General features: G+C 46.9%; 1 protein-coding gene across 1 annotated transcript; it reads left to right on the forward strand.

Moving 5' to 3' along the window:
* The first annotated feature begins 3 nt into the window (after positions 1 to 3).
* AMER1 (APC membrane recruitment protein 1) lies at positions 4 to 23,661 on the forward strand. The gene is made up of 2 exons (XM_051968108.1): positions 4 to 96; positions 16,924 to 23,661. Exon 2 carries the CDS (start codon positions 17,005 to 17,007, stop codon positions 20,071 to 20,073), a length of 3,069 nt encoding a protein of 1,022 aa, XP_051824068.1. The 5' UTR covers positions 4 to 96; positions 16,924 to 17,004; the 3' UTR covers positions 20,074 to 23,661.
* Positions 23,662 to 24,625: the final 964 nt, after the last annotated feature.

Here is a 24,625-nt window from a genome sequence, read left to right on the forward strand (position 1 = left end):
GGGGCGGGGCGGGGGCCAGTGCCGGAGGTGACGGGAGCTTCGGCGGCGGCGGCGCGGGAGACAATGCCCGGGCGGGGAGGCGGCGTCTGCGGCCCGGTAAGTAGGTTTCTCGGGAGGGCAGCGGGGAGGCTTGGCCGCACCTGGGGGCGGGGGCAGAGGTGTGGGGAGATCGGGACCCCACGGGACTGCCGCGGAAGAAGGGAGCATTCCGGGAAAGGGAGGCACACCCACCTTCCCTCTTTTGCTTGGCCACGGAGAGCCTGAAGGCCCGGGACACGCGCGCACACACGAGCATGCACACATACATGCGTGCACACGCACACACACGCGTGTACACCCACCCACGGGAGCACACACTCAGGGACACACCCACTGTGACCTGAGGCAGAAGGCACACATGCTGACATGAAGGAACCAAGAGACACATGCACTTCTCGGCATAGATGGATACGAGCGCGCGGGCGCGCGCGCACACACTCACACACACACACACACACGCACACACACGCACACACGACGGCTGTAGAGACAGAGTCACTGATTTGCTCGGAGGAATTCCCCCCTCCCCAGACAGTGGAAGGACAGACATTCAGCCGGCACAGGCACTGAGAGAGGCACAGACCTGGAGACAGAAGCATATACACACACTCAGTCAAAAGGCTGCTGTTCCCTGGACAGATTCTCCAAGTCTGAGGAGGTGCACTCTGGGAAGCGGTTGGGAGCCCAGAAGGACAGTGACACCCCCCCCCACTGGGACAGGTGCACCCTTCCCTGCCCCCCCCAAAGCCAAGGGCCCTGGAACTAGAGCAGGGACCCTGAGCTCTCCTGGCCTCTTAACCTTTTGTGAATACCGTCGTGCAGCTTTGTCCTAAGTGACTTGCTGGAGAAGCTGCTGAGGCTTCTCTGGCTTCCACCACACCCTTCCCTAATCCCTGGCATATGTATCTCCCTGCCCCCTTCTATAGCTGACTGAAGCCACCCCTCGAGCAGGGTGGGATGGGAGGGGGAGTGCTCCCAATTGATCTCTCGTCGAGGCAGAATGCTCCTTAGATTGCTGTTGGCCCCTCAGGTACAAATCTAGGGGGAGGTGGGGGAGGGAAAGAAGCTAAGTGAGAGGTAGAGAGAAAGGGATCCCTTCTCTATGAAAAAGGAAGAGAGCAGAGTTTTCTAAATGTAGTGAAGACATCCCCCAGTACACATGTCTACTGGGGGATATCTTCACTCTTGAGATTCCCCTGGACTTTTCCTTCAGCCTCCTTTTTCAGGGTCAACTGTCTGCCTCTTTGTCACCTCAATTCCTGCTGGAGTCTTCAGTTAATTGAGGTTCCCCCTTCTCGAGAGATTTACCTTGGCTTGGGATAAGGCACATCTGTTGGAGGAGCGGCCTGCTTTTTGTAGTAGCCCAGAATGTTGGAGCTGGAGGATTGCTTAGAGATCACCTAGTCTTGTTTTAAAGATGGGAAAACTGAGAACAGGACTCATCCAAGGTCACTGAGTGGAGTAAATTGCAGACTTGGGATCGGAACCTATTGTCTCAGACACCACTAGTCCCGCCCTCTTTTCTGTGTGCCACAATCCTGCCTGTATATAACTTCCATTGAAATAGGAGAGCTGGCCTTGAGAAGGGAAGAGAGGGGAGGGGCTAAGGAGGCTGCCCTTTTTTTTTTGCCTCCCAAGTTTCAGGGAGGTGTGCCGTAGACCTCGCTCCAGACGCAGGGCCTGGTGGGACAGAAGTGTGAGTACCCCTTTGTTCTTGGTGGGTACTGGCCGGTGCTTGATCTGGGAGCAGCTTTTGAAGGTGGATAGCCCAGGTACGTGCTAAGGACAGAAGAGGGCAAATAATGCTCCGTGAACTAAGACTGAACTTGGCTTCACACCTTGGAGTGATCTAGAGTCTTGAGACACCAAGTGATGATGGAAATGGCATTCACTCCCCTTGGATCGGGAGTAATGCTCATTGGTTCGTATATTCTGGAACCATCATAGCAGACTGTGGCCTCTTCCAGGCCCCAGAAGACTAAAGCCTAGAATATTTAACTTCTATCATATTGCTTGCTGTCTTGGGGAAGGAGAGGTAAGGGACAGGGGGAGGGAGAAAAAATGAATGTTGAAAACTATCTTTATGTGTATTTGGACAAATAAAATACCATCGAGGGGGAAAAAAGACCGAAGCCTAGAGCAGGGACCCGCGGTCCTCAGCAACTCCTTGCCACCTGACAACAATTCTTGTATTAAGCAACTCTTGTGTATGGTGTATGTGGCAAAGATAGGGTTCCCATATTCTAGGAGGTGATGTTGTAAACAGGTGGTTACAAGCGTAGGTCCGGAGAGGGATGTTCCATATTCCAAGTGCGTTATTAGGAACCAGAACAGAATGCCCTGTGAGGTCTGAGGGGCAATGGCATTACTGATAGGCTGGATGAAGAGGGCTTCTTAAAGAAGCTGGCCTCGGGATTGAGGTTGGAATAGCAGAAGAGGACTTAAGTAGGGAAGGGACAAGTGCCTATTGTGGAGAGCGGAGTATATGATCACCTATGATAGCACACCAGTCCAGTGGAGTGGCCGACTGCCCGTGGCGGAGGCCGATAATGCCAGAATCGGACATCAAGGAACCGACAATGGTTCAGACAGCCATACTAGAGGCTGGATTGGAGGCTCCTGTCCATGGGAAGACTGTTAGATCATTGCTATCCTTCAGGTGTGTAAGTTACACTGAACCCTGTTAGGCTTCTCTAATTGATCACACTCTAGAGAGTGTGATCCGATAGAGAGGCAGAGGATGATGGTTCCTTTCCCTGTGCCTCTGTTTCCCCTCACCCCCAGTAGGATGAAGGGGTTAGACCAGATGACCTATGAAGTTCTGGCTTCAGATCTAGGAACCTAGAATCCTAAATCACTCTATGGGACGACCTACGTCCCATGTAGCGGTTAGGAGAAAACTCTGGCCAGTGTATTAGGGTCAGCCTTCAATGGGCCTTGGCACCATGCCGCCCATAACAGGTACTCAATTAAAAACTGAATTGAATATCTCCTTTAGGATATTGGAAAAACTGAGCGGACAGTTAGGACCCTCCCTGAGATAGGTAGCCTGAGTATTCTTGTGCTATTCAATAAGCCAGTTTCCTTAGGCTCAGGCAGGAGGCTCCCTGCCTCAAGTCACACAGCTACTCTGTTCCGACCTTGAAGCAGGGCCCTTTTGAATAAGCTCCCCTGTCTTGTTTGGAAGGTCACTAAAATGCTGACTGAGAGCAGTACAGCTGTGCTGAGTTAGACAGATGTTGTTTCACAAACACATCATGGTGGACAGAATTTGAGGCCTCCAGGAAAATGCTGCTCTCTCAGATCATTGCTAGTTTGTGTCTCTCCCTAGTACCGGAGAGCTTCTGCCCCACGTGGGAGCCTGAACTTCTCCCAAATAAGGGCTTTCTTTTATCACCGACGTTGGGGAACTTTGGACCAATCAAAGTGGGGGAGGGGAGCCAAATTACATCTCCTAGGACTTCTTGGGAAACTATCCTAAGTGTCACTATTGAGTGACCTGCCTGCCCCCCCACCCTCACATTCTTTGAACTTGCCCCCTCTTTACTAGACAATTAGCTCCAGGTATCCTCAGTTAATGAGGGAGGGGGAGAAGAAAATAGTTAGAAGCTCCCACCTTCTGGTGCAAGAATTGTGTAGCAGTGTCTAAGAAAGAACAAGCTGTTTCATTGGTAGCATTGGATCATTGGATCGGGATTCTCTCTGAGCCTCGGTTTATTCAAATGAGGATTTTGGCCTAGGCACTCTCACCGAACACCCTTCTGGCATTAGCGTGACCTTGAAAAGCAGGGAAGTGACCCAGATTACCTGGCAGACTCTTCAGTGTTCCAGGTGCTTCCAACTGTTAGTATGACATTCTGAAAGTGTGAGCTACTGAAACTCAATGGGATGATCATGAAAGTGGGAGTCATGAAAGCCCAGAGGTCATTTTGTCCATTCCCCTGCATTGGGCCCTAAAAACCAGAGCTGCCAGGTGAAGGTAGGTGTGAGCTATTGGAAGCCATGTGGGCAGTTTAGTTTCCTTCCGACATCAGGAAAGCTTCTGACACTCAGTCCCTTGTCCTGTGGTTTAAAAATGAATTTGTTCTTTAGGGCAGATGGAGACAAACTGTTCACTGTGTTGATCTAGCACTTCTCCAGAGTAAGTCATAGAAATGGACTTTTAAATTTTCATTCATTTATTTTTTGAGATGGACCTTTTTAGAGCTGGGAAAGGATCTTGGTGATGAGACAGCAAAGGCAGAACCCTGGGTTTGGGGTCAAGGACTGGCCTCCGCACCTTGGGCAACTCATGTGTCAAACCCCGACCTGAACAACGAAGGGGTCGGCTCCGCCCCCCCGACCCTAAGGGTCTGGTCTAGCTCTAGCTATCCTTTCAGCTCCACAGATCACTTAAGTCTCAGGCTCTCCTTTTACAGAACACGTCGCAGGCCCAGAGACCACGAGCAGTTTTGCCCACAGTCACACAGCCACCGAATGGTGGAGCCGGCCACAACTAGAATTATTCAGCTCAGAATCTCAAAACTTTTTATCTGTACTTGAATGTCTTATTTTTCTGACCAGTGACTTAGGAATAAAGGAATTTCTAGTAGGGAGAAATCAGATCTCTAGGCTGGAGAGAGAAGGAAGCAGAATGCTAAAAAGAGAATCTGGAAAGTGTTGGGGGTTCTTTTTGTAGGAAGAGGGCAAGCTTCTCAGCTGCCAGTCTTCTGTTTCCAGAGCAGGGTTCAGGCTGCAAGTTTTTCACTTGGAGGGGCAGCAGCTTCAGAACAGGCAGGGATCTCCAAGGTCATCTTAATCTCCTTTATTTTCATGGAGGAAGAATTCTGAAATCCCAAGAAGGAAGGTTATATGGTGACCGTGTCTTGAAGCGGGTCTGAGGAAACAACATGATACAGTCAGGAAAAAAAAAAGCTAGCATTGATGGCCCTCCATTCCTGCCTCCTCTCTGTGTGACCTGTTGAGCCTCAGAGACCTCCTCTTTACCTAAAGGAGGGGCTCGAACTCAATTTGGGGGCTTCTGTCAGCTCAAGGATCCTGGGCCACCACATTCAAACGCTTTTTCCTCAGCCCCAAGCTCCCTGTGATATGAGGAAGTTTGAAAAATGACAAAATGACTTGTTTGGACTGGTGGTGAGGAAGGAAGAATCCACTTGGCAGGAGAAGGTCGATTTCTATGGCTGGGACTCCCTCGGGTCTCCAGTGGCCACGTACTATGATCTGCAATCCCTTTTCATCTCTTGAGGGTTGGCTTTGCGGGGAACTGTGTGGATGTGTGTGTGTGCGCACGCGTGTGCGTGCGTGTAGGTGAGGAAAGGTGGTGGTGTCATTCAGTTATGTCCCCCCATTTGAGGTTTTCTTTGCAAAGGTATTAGATGTTCTGCCATTTCCATCTCCAGCTCATTTTACAGATGAGCAAAATGAAACAAACAGAATAAAGTGACTTGCCCAGGATCATACAGCTAATGAGTGTCTAAGGCCTCATTTGAATGGAGGGGATCGGGTCTTTTTGACTCCAGACCCAGAGCTCGATCCCCTTGCTCTCCCAAGGGAAAAGCGGGTGGGTGTATAAGTGGGTGGGTGTTATGAGTGTGGGGTAAGTATCGATGGGAGATTGTGGGGGCCGTGTAAGTGGGGCGTGGATGAGTAGGGGGTGTGGATGTGGAAGCCGTATGTATGGTGACGTGTGGCTATATTTGGGGGGGGGTGTATGAGAGGGTCTGTAAGCACATAGGTGGCTGCATAGGTGAAAGTACATGTACGTATGTGGGTGAGGCCGGGACAGTGTCCCACTCTGCTTCTAGGCATTAGTTGCCTCAGCCCCTCCAACTTCTTGAGGCCTTCTTTCTTTACTGAAAAATCCATCTTTCTTTGCTTTTTTAAATAGTATTTTATTTTTCCTAACAGATGCAAAGACAGTTTTCAACAGAATCCATCTGACAGCCAGCAGGGGGGGCAGGAGAGGGCTGTCCTGCTTGAGGACCCCTCCTGTGGGTTACCCATAGGTGGTCTTTAGAGCCTAGGAGACAGGGGAAAGCAGCTGGCCTAGCCACAGGGATGCCAGGACTTCAGAAGGGTTGCTGTTGCTTAGTAGCTGTGCTACGGACTCTGGGAAAGATGCTTCTCTATCTGATGTTCAGTTTCCCCTTATGTTAAATAAAGGCATTGGCCAAGCCAAGCTCCAGGTATAGCTTCTTCTTGCTGTAGAAGGAAGTGGCCCCACTGCCTCAGGAGAGAAAGAGATTGGGAATAAACCAACCCAAAAGTGAGGGGCAACTGAACTGATAGAGTCTGCCCTGGGGAGGGGAGGGGCGGGGGCTCATGCCAGACCGCCAATGTCAAGGCCATTCATACTTAAAGTACAAACACATAGGCAGGAACCAAAATGCCAGGGATGCACCGAGTTGTTTCCAGTGGCAATCATAGCCCTCCTGGATCCATTTCTTTACTCAGTAAGCACTTATTAAGCATCTGCTGTGTGCTGGGCACCGTGCTGGACTCGAGCGATGCAGAGACAACAGTGAGACAATCACGGTCCTCACTGGGAGCTGCCACGTGCTCACAGACAGATAAATAAAGATGGGGGATGGGGAGGCCATCGAAAACTAGGAAGATGACGAAAGGCCTGTCAAAGGACTTGAGGTGGAAGACTGAAAGAGGACAGTGAGGGCAGGGAGAATTCTCTTGGGAGAGGTTGAATTTGAGACGCCCATAGGAAGGTCAGTTGGAGATGCCCATAAAGCCATTGGTGATAGATGCCATTTTTAGGACCATTTTTGGCCTTCTCAGCCAAGCCTGGTTGTCTGGGCCTACACTCCCTAGAGGCCCAGTAATATTGCAGTGAAACTCCTGCTAAGATGAAGTCAGTCCAGTAGCCTATTTTGACACCAAGTGAAACTGAAGGCCAAAAAGCTCTTCTTTTTTAAAATGATTTTTATTTTATTAAATATTTCCCTATTTTATTTTAACAGGCATTAAAAAAAATTCTGATTCTCTCTCTTCCTCCCAGTCCTCCTCACTTCTCAAGAAGACAAACACATTGAATTCAATAGTACACGTGAACATATGCCAAACACATTTCTGTATTAGGTATGTCGCAAAAGAAAACAAAACAAAACAATAAAGTTTATTTAAAAAAAAAAAAAAAAGCAAGGCACATCCCTTCCACTCTCCAGCCTTGGGTTACCCCATCTTTCAAATGGGAACAGTAACCCTAGCCTGTCCTGCCTGCAGATGACATGGGTGGAAAGCATTCTTGAAAATGCATATGGCCTCCGTGCACAGCTCAGTCTAGCTGCTCGGGTGCCCCTGAGCGTTGGATTTCAAACGTGAGCACCGCTCCAAAGCCCAGGTAGGTGGGACTCACCTGGACTTCAGTGCCAATCCCCAGTAGCACGAGATAGATATCTGCCTTTGGTGTTTCCTGAGAAGTTAAGCCACAGACCCATGAGCCCATCCTGCCTCTGCCAAGTAGTAGCTGTCCCTTTTCATCTGTGGGCCTCAAGATTCTGCCTCTTTAGAAGGAAGGACATGGACTAGCTTACCAGAGGCCACTTTGACCCTGAAAGTAACTACCACCTGGTTGTCTGGGCCTACACTCCCTAGAGGCCCAGTAATATTGCAGTGAAACTCCTGGTAAGATGAAGTCAGTCCAGTAGCCTATTTTGACACCAAGTGAAACTGAAGGCCAAAGACATTTGGTGTTTTGCCCAGCCCCAAACAGCAAGTCAGGACAGGGCCAGGATTAGCCCAGCCTACCTTCCAGGCCCAAGGTTGCTTCTTGCTTCCGTGTCAAACTAAGGTTGCAAACTGGGTTAGAGATTTTGCTACCTCTTTGGAGACGAGCCGAGGCCAGATTTAGCCAAGTTTGGCGGGCCTCTGTAGAATTGCTAAAAGAATGGTGGTAACTGGTAGACGGTCCACCATCTCCTCAGAAACCATAGCAGGTGAATTTAGAGAAGACGGGAGAAAGAACTGGCTGAAGGTGCCATTCAGCACGGGGGCCGGTGACCAAGGAACACTGCCAAAGAGATGGTTTGAGAGCAAGCTTGTCTGGAGGTGGCTGGGTGAGATGATCAGGGAGGAAAGTGTCCAGATTTGGTGATTCTGGTTCTGTGGAAACTATATATAGACAACCTCAGGCCTGCCCAAAGAGCCAGGAGCTCTCAGAGCAGGCTCCAAAGCTGAGTGCCAAAGGATAGAAAGGGCTCCAATCTGTTGTGGCCACATCCTGGCTCTGCTGCCTGCATTGTGAGCCTCCCCCCCAATCCAGGGCAGGACACCTCCCTCTTTGAATTTCATTTCCTCCTTTGCAAAATGAAAGGATTGGGCTACACCTTTTCTGAGGGCCTTTTCAGCTGGAAAATAGAGGATTCTGGGATGTGCAGGAAATCCACAGCTGGGATCACTGCCAAGATAGGATGTGCTAGTGTACTGGGGGCTGTGCCCAGCCAGCACAGAGCCAGCTCAGGGTAGGTGAAGGAGAGGCTTTGGCCTCCTCCCTCTGTCCCTCCCTTCCTTCCTTCTCTCCCTCCTTTCCTTCTCTTCCTCCTTTCCTTCTCTCCCTTCCTTCCTTCCTTCCTTCCTTCCTTCCTTCCTTCCTTCCTTCCTTCCTTCCTTCCTTCCTTCCTTCTTCCCTTCCTCCTTCTTTCTCTTTGTGGACCCCAGCCAGCTTTCCCCCCTTCCCCATCTCCCTTGTGGCCCCTGCTCCCCTAGAGTCAGCAAAATTCAAATTTAAATCTAACCTCTGACACCTGCTAGCTGTGTGACCCTGCACAAGTCACTTCACCTTATCTAATTTTGCTCATCTATAAAATGGGAATAATCATAGGAACTACCTTCGAAGGTTGTAAGGATCAAATGAGACAGCCTGTCAAATGCTTGGCAAACCTGATAGCACTATTTAAACACTAGCTGGTATGGTTACTAGTTAACAACTCTAGTCTAACTCCCTAATTTTCAGATGAGAAAATTAAGGCACTTAACTTTGCTCGAGGTTATCCAGTCTAAGAGTAGAATTTGAACCCAGGCCATCTGACTCAAAGTCCAACACTCTACAGTGCCCCGGTTTCCCCCATTTCCCCCTCTGGCTCAAAGACCATCTGATTTATTATTAATATCCTCTAGGATCTACAGAGCACTTTAAAGTTGGCAAAGCACTTTATATAAGTTATGTCACTTCATCCAAGAATTCCAGGAGGTAAGTGCTGTTACTCTCCCATTTTACAGATGAGGAAACTGAGGTACTCTATCCACTGAGACACCTAGCTGCCTGCTACTACCGTAACATTGGTAAAGTGTTTTTTAGGTTGGCATCTGGGCCTCTTCAAGCTTTGACTAATCAGCCACAGTAACTATGCTAGAGTATCCCCCTACTGTGAGAAACTTTGGTCTTTGGTCCCTCTTGAGTGTACACATGGAGAATCCATCAATATGGCCTTTGCATTTTTCAGCCTCTTGGAGGGAAGAAGGTCATGGATGATTTTAGGCCTGAGAAAGGCCCCGTCCGTATTGTCTCCAAGCGTATGAGCCCATTGTATACAGAGACCCATGTGAAGTACACTTGCTTTGACAGGTCTGGAAGCTCATCTGGCTAGGCACTCTGCTGGTAGAGATTGCAACCCTTCCCCCGCAACTCATTTTCTACAATCTTTGTCTCTGTCTATCCACCTCAGCAGGGTGCTGGCTCACCCCTGGAGTGGCTTAGTCTGTTTAGATATGTGCAACCCAGAGTCTGAATTTCCACAACTCTAACCTGCAAAATGTTAAAGCGAGTCAAGCAACATTTGAGGTTTATTGGCCCCCCTCCCGCCGTGTCTGCCTGATTCTCCTACAAGTACGTGCAGCCAGAGCCCTCCTCCTAGCAAATGGTAGAGCCTAGCCTTGTTTTGGGTGGTGGCGTTGGGGAGAAAGAAATGAATGAAACCATGCCCTACGACTAGCTCTAGTTCTCCTTTCCTTGTGCCAGCCTCATCAGACCAATTAGGCTTGTTTCGATCCCAGCAGCTGGACTAGAACCTGGACTTCGTCCAGGGACGGCGATGGCGTTCCTCTTCCTCTCTCCCCCAAAATTGGTTTGAGTGCTTTTTCTTTGAACCGAATGCCAGTCAGCATGCTTGCGCCTGTCTCCCGTTTGGGAGAGGCGAGGCCGTCCCGATCTGCCTGATTTTCCTGCAAGTAAGGCCTGCACGGCCAAATCCCTCCTTCCAGCAAGTGACAGAGCAGAGCATTTCTTTGAGGGGGGAAAGGACGACAAGCTCTGATATTGCTTGACTTTTATTTAAAATTTCGTTTTTCCCATTTTTTTAACATTTGTTTTTAAAACTTTGAGTTCGAGTCTCTCCTCCCTACTTCCCTTTTTCTTCCCCTTCCTCCCTCCACCCCCCCCCCATTGAGAAGAAGCATGTAAAGTTATGCAAAACAATCCAGTATACTCTACATAGAAACTTTGATTATGTTGATGAATGTGGTTGTGGTTCCCTTGGCCTGTATAACTAATCCAACAGCCTTAGAGTGAAAAGTGGCTATGGATCCTAATTCTTCTAACTTGCTGTGGGACTTTGAGGAAGGCCTTTCCCTAACTAGGATCTCATGAACCCTGAGCTTAGATCTAGTGTGGGAAAGACCACCGAGTCCTTCATTTTACAAAGAAGGTCCAGGGAGGAAGTAATATGAAGTCAAGATTCAAACTTGAGTCTTGATTCCAGATCTAATGCTTTATGCTACTTAAGTACTCACACCCGATGTTTCTGAAATGAAGGAATTCTCAAAGGGTCACTGTAAAAGACAGATCTAATACCCCCTTCCTGCTGAAAATTCTGTTCCTAGTTAAATGTGGGAGTCTTATCACCTTGGCAACTGACCATAGGCCTATCACTGCCTATCACTAGGAGCACGACTTTGTCTCCCTCTTAGAGCAGTTCGCCCTTCCCCTCCCCCAGATTTCTGGGTTTACACTGTCCCCAGAGATCTAGGACAGCAAAGGAGTCCTCAAGGGAAACGTGTTGCTTGGCTGTGTAGCCCATTGAAAGAATCTGGCTCCAGAAATGCAGGAAATGATCGGTCCTCCTCCTCTACTTCCCTTATAATCCTTGGATGGCTCCAGATTGTTTGGAATGGACCGGGAGGGAAGTGATAGGGTAATTTTCTAATAGTTAAGGGTCTCAGAAATAGTGTGAGATAATCTGCAGGTTGGGGGAGGGTAAATTGCCACTTGAACAACACAGCCTCAGGACACCATTCCAGAGGTAGCCAACATTTATGTACGTGGAGAACCATGCCGTTCTTTCCTCAGAGCTTAGATGGAGGATAGACATTATAAATAATTTTAATTGATAATGTTTTTCTCTGTCATATTGTAATATTTACATTCTCCTCAAATCACCTGCATCAGTTCTTAGAGATCTTCCTCTGAAGTTGTCCATTTTGTCATTAATACTACATTCACGTGACATCATTTGTGTAGCCATTGCCACTAGGCCAGCCCCTTAGTTTTCAATTTTTGGTGACCGCGAAAAGAACTACTAAAAACATTTTTGTATATATAGATTCTTTTCCTTTTTGATCTCTTTAAAGAATTTGCCTAGCAGTGGCATTTCCGGGTCAAAGGCCAGGCACAGTTTGGGAACTTTCTGGGCATAATTCCAAATTACTTTCACAAAGTGGCCAGACCAATTCACACCTCTACCAACAGTGTACTAAAATTTTGTCACCTTTGCTCATCTGATGGATGTGAGGTAGAACCTCAAAGTTGCTTTCATTTTCATTTCTCTAATTATTAGTGATTTGGAACATTTTTGATTTGTTGATGGTTCAGATGACTTCCTTTGGAAATTGCTGGTTCATAGCCTTTGATCATTTATCTCTTGGGGAATATCTTAGGCTTATAATTTGAATCAGTCCCATATATATGTCCCTGTGTATATCTTAGCTATGAGACTTTTTATCAAACAAACTTTTTGCAAAGATTTCTTCCCCCATTTGTCATTTTCCCTTCTAATTTTAGCTGTAGTATATTTGTTTATACAAAAACTCTTTAAGTTTTGTATATTTCAAAATTGTTTATAATTTAAAATTTTTGACCTTAATAAACAGTTCCTAGACAAGCATTTCCACATACTAAGGAAAACACCAAAAAAGGATTGTATATGAAACTGAAATTTCTTCTCCATACCTCTAGCTTTTTAAATACATATATCTGTATATATATACAGATATATTTATATTATAGTTTTTTATTGACAAAACATATGCATGGGTAATTTTTCAACATTGACCCTTGCAAAAACTTCTGTTCCTACTTTTCTTCTCCTTCCCTCCACCCCCTCCCCTAGATGGCAGGTAGTCCCATACATGTTAAATATGTTAAAGTATACGTTAAATACAATCTATGTATACATATTTATACAGTTATCTTGTTGCACAAGAAAAATCGGATTTAGAAAGAAGTTAAAAATAACCTGAGAAGAAAAAACAACAAGCAAGCAAACAATAACAGAAAAGAGTATAAATGCTATGTTGTGGTCCACACTCATTTCCCAGTGTATTTTCAATGGGCGTAGCTGGTTCTGTTCATCACTGATAAATTGGAACTGATTTGGATCCTCTCATTGTTGAAGAGAGTGACATCCATCAGAATTGATCCTTATATAGTATTGTTAAAGTATATAATGATGTAGTTCTGCTCATTTCACTCAGCATAAGTTCGTGTAAGTCTCTCCAGGCCTCTCTGTATTCATCCTGCTGGTTATTTCTTACACAACAATAATATTTCATAACATTTATATACCACAATTTACTTGGCCATTCTCCAATTGATGGGCATCCATTCAATTTCCAGTTTCTAACCACTATGAAAAGGACTGCCACAAACATAAATATATATATATATACACACACACATACACATATACATACATATATATATATATATTGAAAAATTAAATCTGTTAGTTTCAGAGCTGTCTTGCTTATCTATTCAATCACCTTGAATCTCTGCACTTTGGAAAAAAGAAAAAACTACCTTTGTAACCAATAAACAGAGCCAAACAAAGCAAAGTCACAGTGACTGTGTCCACACGTTTACTTCTACACCTCGAATTTGTCACCTCTGTGTCAGGAAGTGAGTATCATGCTTCATCATAAATCCTCTAGAAGCATGGTTTATCACTGCATCCATCAGAGATCTTGACTCTTTCAAAATTGTTTACTGTTAAGGACCATGCCTAGGTGAAGGGGCAGGAGCCTCCACAGCTATGAATCATAACACTTGAAGGAGTTGCAAAGCAGCTTTTACTAATGCAGGTGTTCCTTGTGGATTGGGAATGAAATAAATTGGAGGCAAGAGGGAAGAGGAGAGAGGTCAGAGAACGCAATTGCCTCTCAGTCTCCTTACATCATCATCTTCCTCCTCCTCCTCCTCCTCCTCCTCCTCCTCTCACATGAAGAGATCCATTCTACAGGTCTGAGTTAGACCTCCAGCAGCCACTGGCAGGTGGCTCCCATATCACAACACTTTATCTTTTCTATTATGTTATTATTGTATAAATATTGTCCTGGTTTTCCCATTTAAATTTATACTTCTCCAGGACTCCCTGAAATAATCTTTCCTCATTTCTTGTGGTGGCATTGTATTCTGTTTATATACCATGATTGATTCGGCCTTTTCCCAAGTGACAGGCACTCCCCCCCCCCCCTTAGATTCTCGTTCTTTCTTTTTCATTTTCCCTCCCTTTGGGATCAAGACATTTGTTTTGCTTCTTGTTATTCTCTGCTTTGATATTTGGTATTAGCTGCTCCATTGCCATCTCTGTCTTGTTACCTGTTGAGTTTTGTTTATTTCTTACCAAACTTGTATATGTGTTCAACCCTTCTTTATCAGTTTCAGATAACAGTGAGCTTTTGATGCATTCTCTCTTCTTCTATGTTTGTGTACTTCTTGTGTACTCCAGTGATAGAAATAGTTAAATTCTACCCCTTTCTTTCTCCTTCTCATACTGGTGTACTCCCTTTACCTTCCCTCTACATCATCCTCTTAAATCCCTTGGGACAGAACCAATATATTCTCCAATTTTCTGCTTTTCCTATTTGGTCTCTTTCATATCCTTTGAAGAGGTTCTGGAGAGAGATCCATTTCTACTCCATTAGCATTGCAACATCATACACCTTATTCCAGTGTTTCAAATACATTTTTATTTCTAGCCCTCTCTTGATCCTTATGTTGGCATTTCAAAGTTCTCATTCAGCTCTGGTCTTTTAATCAGAGATGCTTGAAAGTCCATAATTCCCATAAAAGTCTACTTTTTCCCCCAGAGGATTATACTCGCTTTGCAAGATAAAGTGTTCTTGTGCATAAGCCTACATCTTTTGCCTATCTCCTCTCATTTATAGTAAAAGCTTTCAAGTCTTGTGTGTCATTTCCGTAATTCCTGGATACTTAAACACTTTCTTTCTAGCTATTTAAAGTACTTCTTTGCCATAAGAAGCTTTGGATTTTTGCTCTGACGTTCCTAGTATTTTTCCTGTGGAGAATTTTTTTCAGGAAGTAATAGGTGAATACTTTCTTTACTTTGCCCTATAATCCAAATAAATCTGGATTTTTTCATTTATAATTTCTTGAAATAAAGGGTCCAGGGATTTTTTTTTTTTTAAGATATCTCACTTTGACCTGTTTTCTAGTTAGTCATTTATATCTTACATTTTTTTCAGTATTTTGATTTTTTTACCTTAATATATTCTTGGCATTTTTAAAAACAATATTTTATCTTTTCTACTTACATTTCTAGTATTTTTCCTGTGGGGAATTTTTTTTCAGGAAGTAATAGGTGAATACTTTCTTTACTTTGCCCTGTAATCCAAATAAATCTGGATGTTTTCATTTATGATTTCTTGAAATAAAGGGTCCAGGGATCTTTTTTTTTAATATCTCACTTTGACCTGTTTTCTAGTTAGTCATTTATATCTTACTTTTTTTTTTCAGTATTTTGATTTTTTTACCTTAATATATTCTTGGCATTCTTAAAAACAGTATTTTATCTTTTCTAATTACATGTCTAGTATTTTTCCTGTGGAGAATTTTTTTTCAGGAAGTAATAGGTGAATACTTTCTTTACTTTGCCCTGTAGTCCAAATAAATCTGGATGGTTTTCATTTATGATTTCTTGAAATAAAGGGTCCAGGGATCTTTTTTTTTTTTTTAGAAATCTCACTTCGACCTGTTTTCTAGTTAGTCATTTATAATATATCTTACTTTTTTTTTCCCAGTATTTTGATTTTTTAACCTTAATATATTCTTGGCATTTTTAAAAATAGCATTTTATCTTTTCTAATTACATGTAAAGATGGTTTCATTTTCAATAAGATTTTGAGTTTCAGATTTCCCTTCCTCCCCCTCTACCAAACAGCAAGCAGTCATAGGTTATCCATGTGCAATCATCTAAACGTATTTCCACATTAGTCATGTTGTAAAAGAAGAAGGAAAACAAAAAGGGAAAGCCACAAAATTTTTTTTTAAAAAACAGTGAAAATAGCATGTTTCAATCTGCAATCAGATTCCATAATTCTTTCTCTGGATGTGGATAGCATTTTCTACCAGGAGGCTTAATATTTCTTATGACTTTGTGGAGTGATTGATTTCTAATTTTCAGAAAGTACATTACTCATCTAAAGTTTACCTGTTACGTTCCAAGATGTTTATTTTCTTTCTAATTCTTTGTTCCAAAATTTTGATTTCACAATCCATGGTCATCACAGCTCAGGAAATCTAGGGTGAAGATGATTCCATTTAAGATGAGCTACTAAACCCAGCCCAGACCAAATCTGGGAAGGCTTCACAAAAGAGGCAAAAGCTTTTTGGGGTTTGTTCAGTTGAGACGAACTCTTCATGAACCCATGGACCAAAGGGTCTATGGGGTTTTCTTGGCAAAGAGACTGGAGTGGTGCCATTTCCCGCCCCAGTTTTACGCAGGCGGGGCTTAAGTGACTGGCTCAGAGTCACACAGCTAAAAAGTAGTGGAGGCTTCATCTAAATTCTGCTCTTTCTGATTCCACTGAAACACCTCTCTAATTTTCTCCCTCCCAACCAGGAAAGCTGGTATATAGGCTAACCTGGAACCAATCAGTAAACTAGCATTTATTAAACACCTTCTATGTGCCAGGGATACAAATACCAAAAATACAAAAACCCTGTCCTTGGAGCTTACATTGTATCTGGGGAAAAAAAGATTGTGTTGATAAGAAAATACAAAACACACACTGAAGTAATTGGGGGGACTAGGGAGATACTAGCAACCGGGAGGATTCTGGAAAGGCCTCGTGTAAGAGGTAGTGCTTGAGAAGAGGGTGCCGAGGTCAGGCCTGCACTTCAGGAAAATTCCTTTGGCAGCTGTGTGGAAGGTGGACTGGAGAGGAAACAGCAGTTAGCCCGGAGGAAGCTATTACAATAGTCCAGGTGAAAGGTGATAGGGGCCTGAACTGGGTTGGTTATGAGAATGGAGAGAAGGCAGATGGAGGAGATACTACGGAGGTTGATTTGATAAAACTTGGAGAACAATTGCCCTGTTGGAGCCTAATAAAGACAAGACTCTGGTTTTTCCAGGTGCTGTGCCCTTCAGTGATTACTCCAGCAGCCAGTCAGGCCACAGGGATGGCCTTGATGGAAGGGAGGGGAGGAAGATTGCGGTGGGAGTGTAGGAGGCACAGCTGCCTGCGGCTCGGTGTAGAATTTCACTGCTTTGGGGCCTAGAAGGGGAGAGACAAGAAGGAAAAAAGTGTAGAGTAAATGAAGGTTTTCCCTAACATTGTGCTTAATTTTGCTCAAGCTGAGACCACAGAGCCTGGACGCTTTCTCACTACTGTCTCTGTCTCTCTATCTCTTGCCTGTTCCAGAGCCCTCCATGAGATGTCCTAACCAGCGGCCCGGGCCCAATTCCAAGGTCCCCGTTTCACACCTCATTGGTCCCTGTCACCATGGAAACATACAAGGATGCCCATTCCGAGGAACTCACCAAGACGAAAGGAAAAGCAGCTGGTAGGGAGCAGCAGGGCAAAGGAGCAGAAAGCAGAGCTCTTGGGCAAACACCTGAGCTTGAAGGCCCTGGTTCTGAACTGCCCCTAGCGGGGCCAGGCAAATTCAAGAAGACGGCACTGAAGCTTTTTGGTGGCAAAAGAAGCATCTGTACTCTTCCCAGCTTTTTGGGGGGTGGCCGAAGCAAAGGACCAGGGAAAGGAGCTGCAAAGAAGGGGCTGAGCAAGAGTAAGACCCACGATGGCCTACAAGAGGCCTGCCAGGAGTCAGACCCACCATCTGTCAAAGGAGCTAACCACAATTCACCCCTGGCTTCGTCCCCCCACTTGCTCCCTAGCTCCCTGAACTCCCATGGAGCCCTAGAGACAGAAACTGTACTCAAGAAATCCCTACCCAGTGGGCCTGAGAAGCCCAGACCAGAGAGGCCTTCAGCTGCACCCCGGCCAAAGAAAGGATTGAAAGGGTTATTCAGTAGTATTCGCCGCCACCGTAAGTCCAAGGCCCTCGAGCCTGCGCAAAGTTTTTCAGACAAAGAGGGACTGGGGCCACCCAAAGAAGGATCTGGGGAGCCTCTGGGCTCAGCCCCTCAGCCCATCACCAAGGATGAGTGCTCGCCTCTCCTGCCAACAAAAGCTAAAACCGTTGAAGTCCAAGGCCCAGAACTAGACCCTCTTCCACCGGTCACCACAGAGCTGTTCCAGGAGAACCCAGAGCAACTCTTGTCTGCCTCCAGCTCTGTGCCTCTGCCACTTGAAACTAATCCTGAACCTAGTGGGCCGGGAGATTCCCCCGGCCTGGAGGTGAGGGGAGATGAAGACGAGGGAGAGACACCCTTAAGCCTCTCTGGGGACCAGCTGAACCTCCTATTTGGGGATGTCACATCCCTAAAAAGTTTTGATTCCTTGACAGGCTGTGGAGACATTATTGCAGAGCAGGACGTAGACAGCATCAGTGAGAGCGTCGTCTCTGCAGAGCGAGGACCTGGGCGAGAGTCTGCCAAGCGGAGCTCCTGCTTAGTCACCTACCAAGGAGGTGGTGAAGAGATGGCCATGCCTGAGGAAATGGAAGAGGAGGAGGAGGAAGAGGAAGAGGAGGAAGACGAAACCATGAGACATTTGTCTGAGAGGGCTGATTCGGCACAGGAAGAGACCGCCATGTATTGCCTCACCAGAGAGTTGGTCCCCCACAGCTGCTATCTATTTGAGGGGGCCCAGCCATATGCTAATCCTGAGCCTGCGGAGCTCCTGACTCCCCAGAGTGATCAGCAAGAGTCTGCCCCTAATAGCGATGAAGGTTACTATGACTCAAACACCCCAGGACCAGAAGATGATTGTGGTGACGGCCTGGGCCCTACAAAGAAAGATCGCTTGCCACGGGACAGCTACAGCGGGGATGCCCTCTATGAGTTCTTTGAGCCTTGTGACAGCCTCACAGACTCCCCGCCAGGGGATGAAGGCCTGTTCGATCCTCCGGGCCCTGGTCACGAACTTTTTGGCAATTTCTTGTCTTTTGAACATTTTCCCCCCAACAAAGAGCTGGACCCATTTCTGGGCACTATGGAGACAGAGGAGGAAAGGTTGGTGGCCATTCAAAGGCAGCTGCTTTACTGGGAGCTCCGGAGGAAGAGACAGGAGCCCCAAGAGCCCTATCCCCAGCGGGAAAAGCCCGATGAAGAGCATCACAAGAGGCTCCCGGGCCCTTGCAGGAAGGGTCCAGGGGGGCCACCCCTTGCCGGCCGGAACCTCAACTCAGTCTTACCCGTTGCCCCGGTTTGGAGGGATTTCTCCCCTCCAGAAGAATGTTATGAGTGGAAAGACCAAAGCAGCTGCCTGCTTCAGCTCTGCCCAGGTGACCAAGTATTTGAGTCGGGTCCAGAGGAGACTGGCTTTGAGGGCAGGTCCCCAAATAGGACCTATCATGCCTACTTGCCCGTGGAAAGCCCAGAAGTAGATCCAGAGGAGCGGGAGGAAGATCCTGCCATGAGCTTCTCCCAGGCCCTGGTAGAGTTCACGAGTAATGGGACCCTGTTCTCCAGTCTTTCCGGCAGCTCTGATTCCGATTCTTCTTTCGCCCAGAATCTCCCAGTGCTTCCGCCCATGGTGACCTTTGACATTGCCGATGTGGAGCGGGAAGGAGAAGGGGAGTGTGAGGGCCCCCCCGAGTTCCCTACCAATGAAGAGGACTTTGACGTAGGCTACATTCCCAAGGAGGCCTTGGACGACTTGGACGATCGCTTCTTTTTTAGTTCTTTCCGAGGCTTCCCGTGGGGAGTGGGCAGCCTCCCCAGGCACCTGGGTCTGCCTGGCCTGAGCCCTCCCCCCCTTCCACCTCCCGTGACCCTCAACAGGAGGAGCCGCTCCCTGGACACAGAGACCCTGGAACTGGAATTGACTGGCTCTCAGCTAGCCCCGACTTACATGGAATCTGCAAAGCTGGCAGAGTCTAGGGAGGGAAGGTGGGAATGGGAAAGCCCTTTTGGCTCCTGCCTAGAGCCCCCAGAAGCATATGACTGGCCAGCCTGGACCCACTGTTCCCCATCAACGGGGCCTGAGCATAACTGGCAGCAGTCAGATGTGGCTAGAACCCCATTTGGGTCCCCGGCCTGCTATGGCTCCCTCCAGGGGCTAGCGCCAAGAGACTCCTGGAATCCGGGGCCCCAAGTTCGGCAGCAGGCCGTCCGTCCTTCTCACCTGGACTTGGAGGGGGGCCCGTTCTGGAATCCTCAAGCACATTATACCCAGGCTGAGGCCAAGAAACAGGCATTCGTGATGCCCCTAGAATCCAAAGGGCCTACCAGAGGCTTCTCCTCTAGTCTTTCAGCCAAGTGCAAATCTGTGGGTGTCATCCAAGGGGTACCCCTCTCCCCTCAGGGCTGGGAAGAATACCCCAAATGGTACTCCTCCCAGTCTCGGGGTACCACTACTAATCAGCCCAAAGGAAGGGGCAACCATGGCGTTCCTTTTCCTCCCAGTAACCCATCCAGTGCCATGAATGTGAGCACAACCAAATAGCACCTGCTGCAGCTGCTGGGGCCTAAGCCTCTAGTGCTAGGCCCAGAACATAAGAGGTGCTTGCCGTTGAACTCAAAGAGTATTTTACCCCACGAAAGCTATTTTAAGTTGTAAAAGTTCTTTCCTCCATTGGCTGTATCATACGGAATATATATATCCCCATCAGAAAACAGATGCGCCCCTATCTTTTTCTTTGTCCTTTTTTTTGTTTTTTTAAGATCCATTCAGGGTTTTGGCTGCCATGCCTTCATACCCACAATGCCTACCAAGTCAGTGATGTTGCTTTCTTTGAACCTGCCACGGCACTGATTACCAGCAAGGGACCAGCCCCTCTCCTTCCCCCAACACTACCTATTTGATGTGGTTTCTCAACGGGAAATTATGGTGCAATTCTCCCCCTAATTCAGCATATTTGCTACCTTTGGCTCAAGGGTGAGAATATCCCCACTGATCTCTGACCCCAGTGTCCTTCGAGGGTAGGAAGCTGGTTTCTAAGTACTGTTCCCCTAGGTACAAGGGAGTCCACCTTGTAACCTGGGCTGTGGAGTGACTTGGAGTGGACAAAATCCCCATTCCCTGGTGGGGGGATTGGACTCTTCAAGATGAAAACAGGAAACGAGTCTCTTGCAGGCATCACCCATAGAAGCCTTTTCCCTTCAATAAGCTAAATGTTGGGGTCTAGCTAAGTTCCTTTCAACATTTTCTCCTGTTTTCCTCAGAAGAAAGTTTTCATAGTCTCCTCACAAAGAACATACTCTCCCAATTAGAGTATGGGATCGTGAGATGGCCTAAATTAGACTTTGCTGGACTTTGAGGTGTTTTTCAGTGGTGGTCATGTCATCATGTGGTCATGTTTTTCAGTGGTTGGTTGGTTGTCATGTCGTCATAGGGTAGTTCAGTTTGGTTTGGTTTTTTAGGAGAGTGGAAGGAGAGCTAAAGATTTGTCCAAGGCCTCGTTAAAGAAGAAAGGCCCCTTGAGAGGTGGGAGGTGCAGTCCCTTGGGTCCAGCTTCCTGGTATGTTGTCCTGCAAGCTTCACTCCGGTCAGAAGCCAAAATCATGCCCTGTGAGGACCTGTTGTTATTTAGCCGGCTGGCACCAAACTCTGCCCTTGCGTTGGCTACCAAAAGCATCTCTGGCTTCTTCGTGTCAGAAGAGCTTTTATTTGCCAATTCGTTTGGCCTCAGCATCACCAAAGACCATGTGTCTCTCTCCCTCCCCCCTCCCCATTTCTTCCATGCTGCTGCACCAAGAATTGCATGAGTTCCACTTTTCAAACCAATCGGTTCCCCCTCCCCTCTTGTTTCTGATCATTTTTTAACATCTAACTAAGTTATAAGTGATGGCGGGAGCTCCCTGGCACAAGCCCATTAAGGGAGTCTTCTTGGTGCTGCAGTGGGGGAAAAGAAGGGTTTGAAGTCAGAGCTTCTGATTTTGAAGCCCGTCTGCCACTTCACTTAGCTATGTGACTCTGGGCAAGTCACTTCCCCTCTCGGTCTCAGTTTCCTCATCTGTAAAATGAGGGGGTTGGATTGGTGGTTGGTTTGTGATTCTCTGAAACCCCATGCTGAGCCTCTCATTATTCATGGGAATAGGGCTCTGAGTAATTCTGCTTGAGTTTCTTTTGAATTGCATGCAAGATATTAGTCTTCTGGGTGTGTAATGACCCAAATTCTGACTTATTTCCCCCTCCCCCTACTTGGATCTGGAAGGATAAAGTTACCGGAGCTTTCTATTTGGAGAAGGCTGCCTGCACAGTTGTTGCAGGATGCCAAAGGGCCCGGGACTGCCATAGCCTGCATCATCGAGCTTGGAAGTAGTCATTGGTCGAGGATCTGGTCACTTCCCTTTTGCCGTTCGGGTGTTCTTGGATGGATTTAGCCAGTTGAAGGATCATGCCTTTCGATGGCAACAAGCGAAACTAGTGCTAGCTGATGGTTTGTGCCGCCAGGGCCTTTCCTTCTTCTTAGTGAAGGCCCCACCCCTGTTAGGAGGCCTTGCATTCCAGAAAAATGTGCCCACATTCCTCTTCCCTGGCCTCCGCCCAGTGCTTGTCCGGGGAGGCGGGAGCTGAAATACGTCTGGCTGGTCTGGCAGGAAGTCACCAGTCTCGGCCCACTCGGGCCCTGGCTTTTCCTCCAGGGCAGCCGAAGTTTCTGTCTGCTCATTTGAACCCGGTTACCTCGGGCTCCTCAGCCCATGCCAGTGAAAGGCAAGCAGCCAGCATGGGAAAAGAAGAGAGGAACTGGGTGGGAAGTCCTTTGGAGGATTGCCAACAGAGAAAGAGCTGGGAGCCCAACATACAGCGCCAGTCACTTGGGATGAGTCAGTGCTATCCTTAAAGACAGTTGGGACTCCAGCTGAGACCTCTTTTCTTTGCTTGGGCCTGAGACGAGACTGGAAACAGGAAGAATCCTATGCAGGAAAGAGCAGAAAGCCCACCTTTGGACTGCATGATTGAATGGAAGCCAAAACAACCAGTTATGTTAAATGCACATGCTCAGCCCATCCTCCTTTAGGATCTGTGGCTGCTCATTGTCCTTGCCAGACACATTTGAGCCGTTAGAGGCTCACTCTTCATCCAAATGGTCTGTGCTAAAAGGGCAGAAGAGGAGCCGGTACCTTGGGCCAGCTCAGGTCTGAGAAATGAATCCCCTAAGAGCCCTGTTCAAGTAGATCACGCTTGGTAAAGTAGGGGCCACAGGACAACTGGAGGAGTCGATTCCAGACTGTTGGTACTGTGACAAATGATTAATCCTGAGATTTGAGACCATAGAATTTAGTGTTGGAAAGGGCCCTTTGGGTAATCTAGTCTACCCTTGTTTTCTACGTGAGGAAACTGAGTGCATACGGTGACTTGCCCACGTTGCAGAGCCCCAAATACAAATCTTTTCACACTGCCTCAAGCTTTGACGGATAAGGAGGAAGACATCGGAATAGAAAGTGCTTGCCCAGAAAAGTGAAGGAAGGTCATGTTTTCTTTGCTGGCTCTCCCCAATCCATTTCGGAACATCCAGCTAGACTTCCTGCTCCAGGTACCCTCCAGGTACCAAAAGTCCAAAGCATCGCATTTCGAATCAGAAGACCTGTGTTTGAATTTGCACTCTGGTACTTAATAGTTGGGCAAGTTCCTTTCTCTCTGGGCCTCAGTTTTCCTTTTCTGTAAAATAGCAAGTTAGGCTAAATGATCCCTAAGCATCCTTTCAGCTCTAATAGTATGATTTCATTATGGCTTTGCTTCCCTTTCCAGTCTGTATAAGGCATCCTGCCTTAGCACCCACTTGGAGTTTTCCCATCCCCATTCCCCAAACCTGAAGGACATCTCAGCCGGCCATCTTTTGCCCTATGGAAAATGAGCTTCTTGGCTCTTTTCCAGGAGCCAGGCAAAGTGGCCAGTCTGCCCACATCTACACCTCAAATCAAGTAGAAAGCCAAGAGCTTGCTCTGAACTGGGGTCTCTAAAACACTCAGGTGTTTTGGAACGGGGGGGAGGGAAGAAAGGGCTTGGAGGGCGTCCACTTCACCTTATCCGGGGGTATGTTACATCCAAGTTGCTTTTAATATATATATAAAAGGCCAATTTTATCTATTTTTATATTGTTTGCATTTTATATTCATGGGAAATGTTTATCGACGGTTCTTTTCTTATATATTTTATTTTTAAGCATTGCTGTTTACAATTTAAAGACAAAGTCAGCAGACATTTCTGCTTGTACAAAGAGGGTGTCTCAATTGCCTTCAATCCCCACTTTGCTTTCCCTGGGCTTCTCTTTCCCAATCTGTGAAATGATCCAGATAGACTAGAATTGACCTTTAAGTCTTACTTGGCTCATGATTCTGTGACTAGTGTTGTATCCCCCTAGCCCCTGTCCCCACTATAGCATGCTGATCCCCTTGTGATTCCAGCAGGGAATGCCCAGGCACAAGGTACCTGTGTGGTACCTGAGGAGGGGTGGTGGTCTAATTTGGTGGAGAGATTTTGTTTTTTCATTTCTGATTTTCTATTGTTATGGTGTGTGTGTGTGTGTGTGTGTGTGTGTGTGTGTGTGTGTGTGTGTGTGTGTGTATGTGTGTTTGTTGTAGTAGTAGTAGTAGTAATAGTAGTAGTCCAGGAAATTTTCTGACCTCCATGCCCCTGTCCCCCGCTTCCCCTTGGTCTTATGAGCTAGAATGCCCAGGACACACTTACTTGGTGAATCCCTAAAACATGTGTTAGCATTGGTTTTGGTTTTGGTTTTCTGCCATTCTCAGAGGGCATGGGCTTCCCGCCTTAAGATGGCTTTTCTGGATCAGATATCTGCTCTCTCACCAAAGGGGCAGGAATTGGGGAGATGCTTCCTCCCACACCCCTCCTCCTTTTCCGGGAGTTGGCTCTGAAAAATCCATCTTGTTTTTTGGTGTCGGCTCTTACCCCACAGCCCACATGGGAACGAGATTTGGGGACCAGTCACCACCTGCTTGCATTTTCCCTGTTTCCCTTGGTCCCTTCCCCGTCCCTCCCTGCTGCAGCTTGATTATGGGGTGGAGAGAGTGAGAGTTCTGAAATGAATGTT

This window comes from Antechinus flavipes, chromosome X, assembly GCF_016432865.1.
Source record: "Antechinus flavipes isolate AdamAnt ecotype Samford, QLD, Australia chromosome X, AdamAnt_v2, whole genome shotgun sequence".
In the NCBI taxonomy this organism is placed as follows: domain Eukaryota; kingdom Metazoa; phylum Chordata; class Mammalia; order Dasyuromorphia; family Dasyuridae; genus Antechinus; species Antechinus flavipes.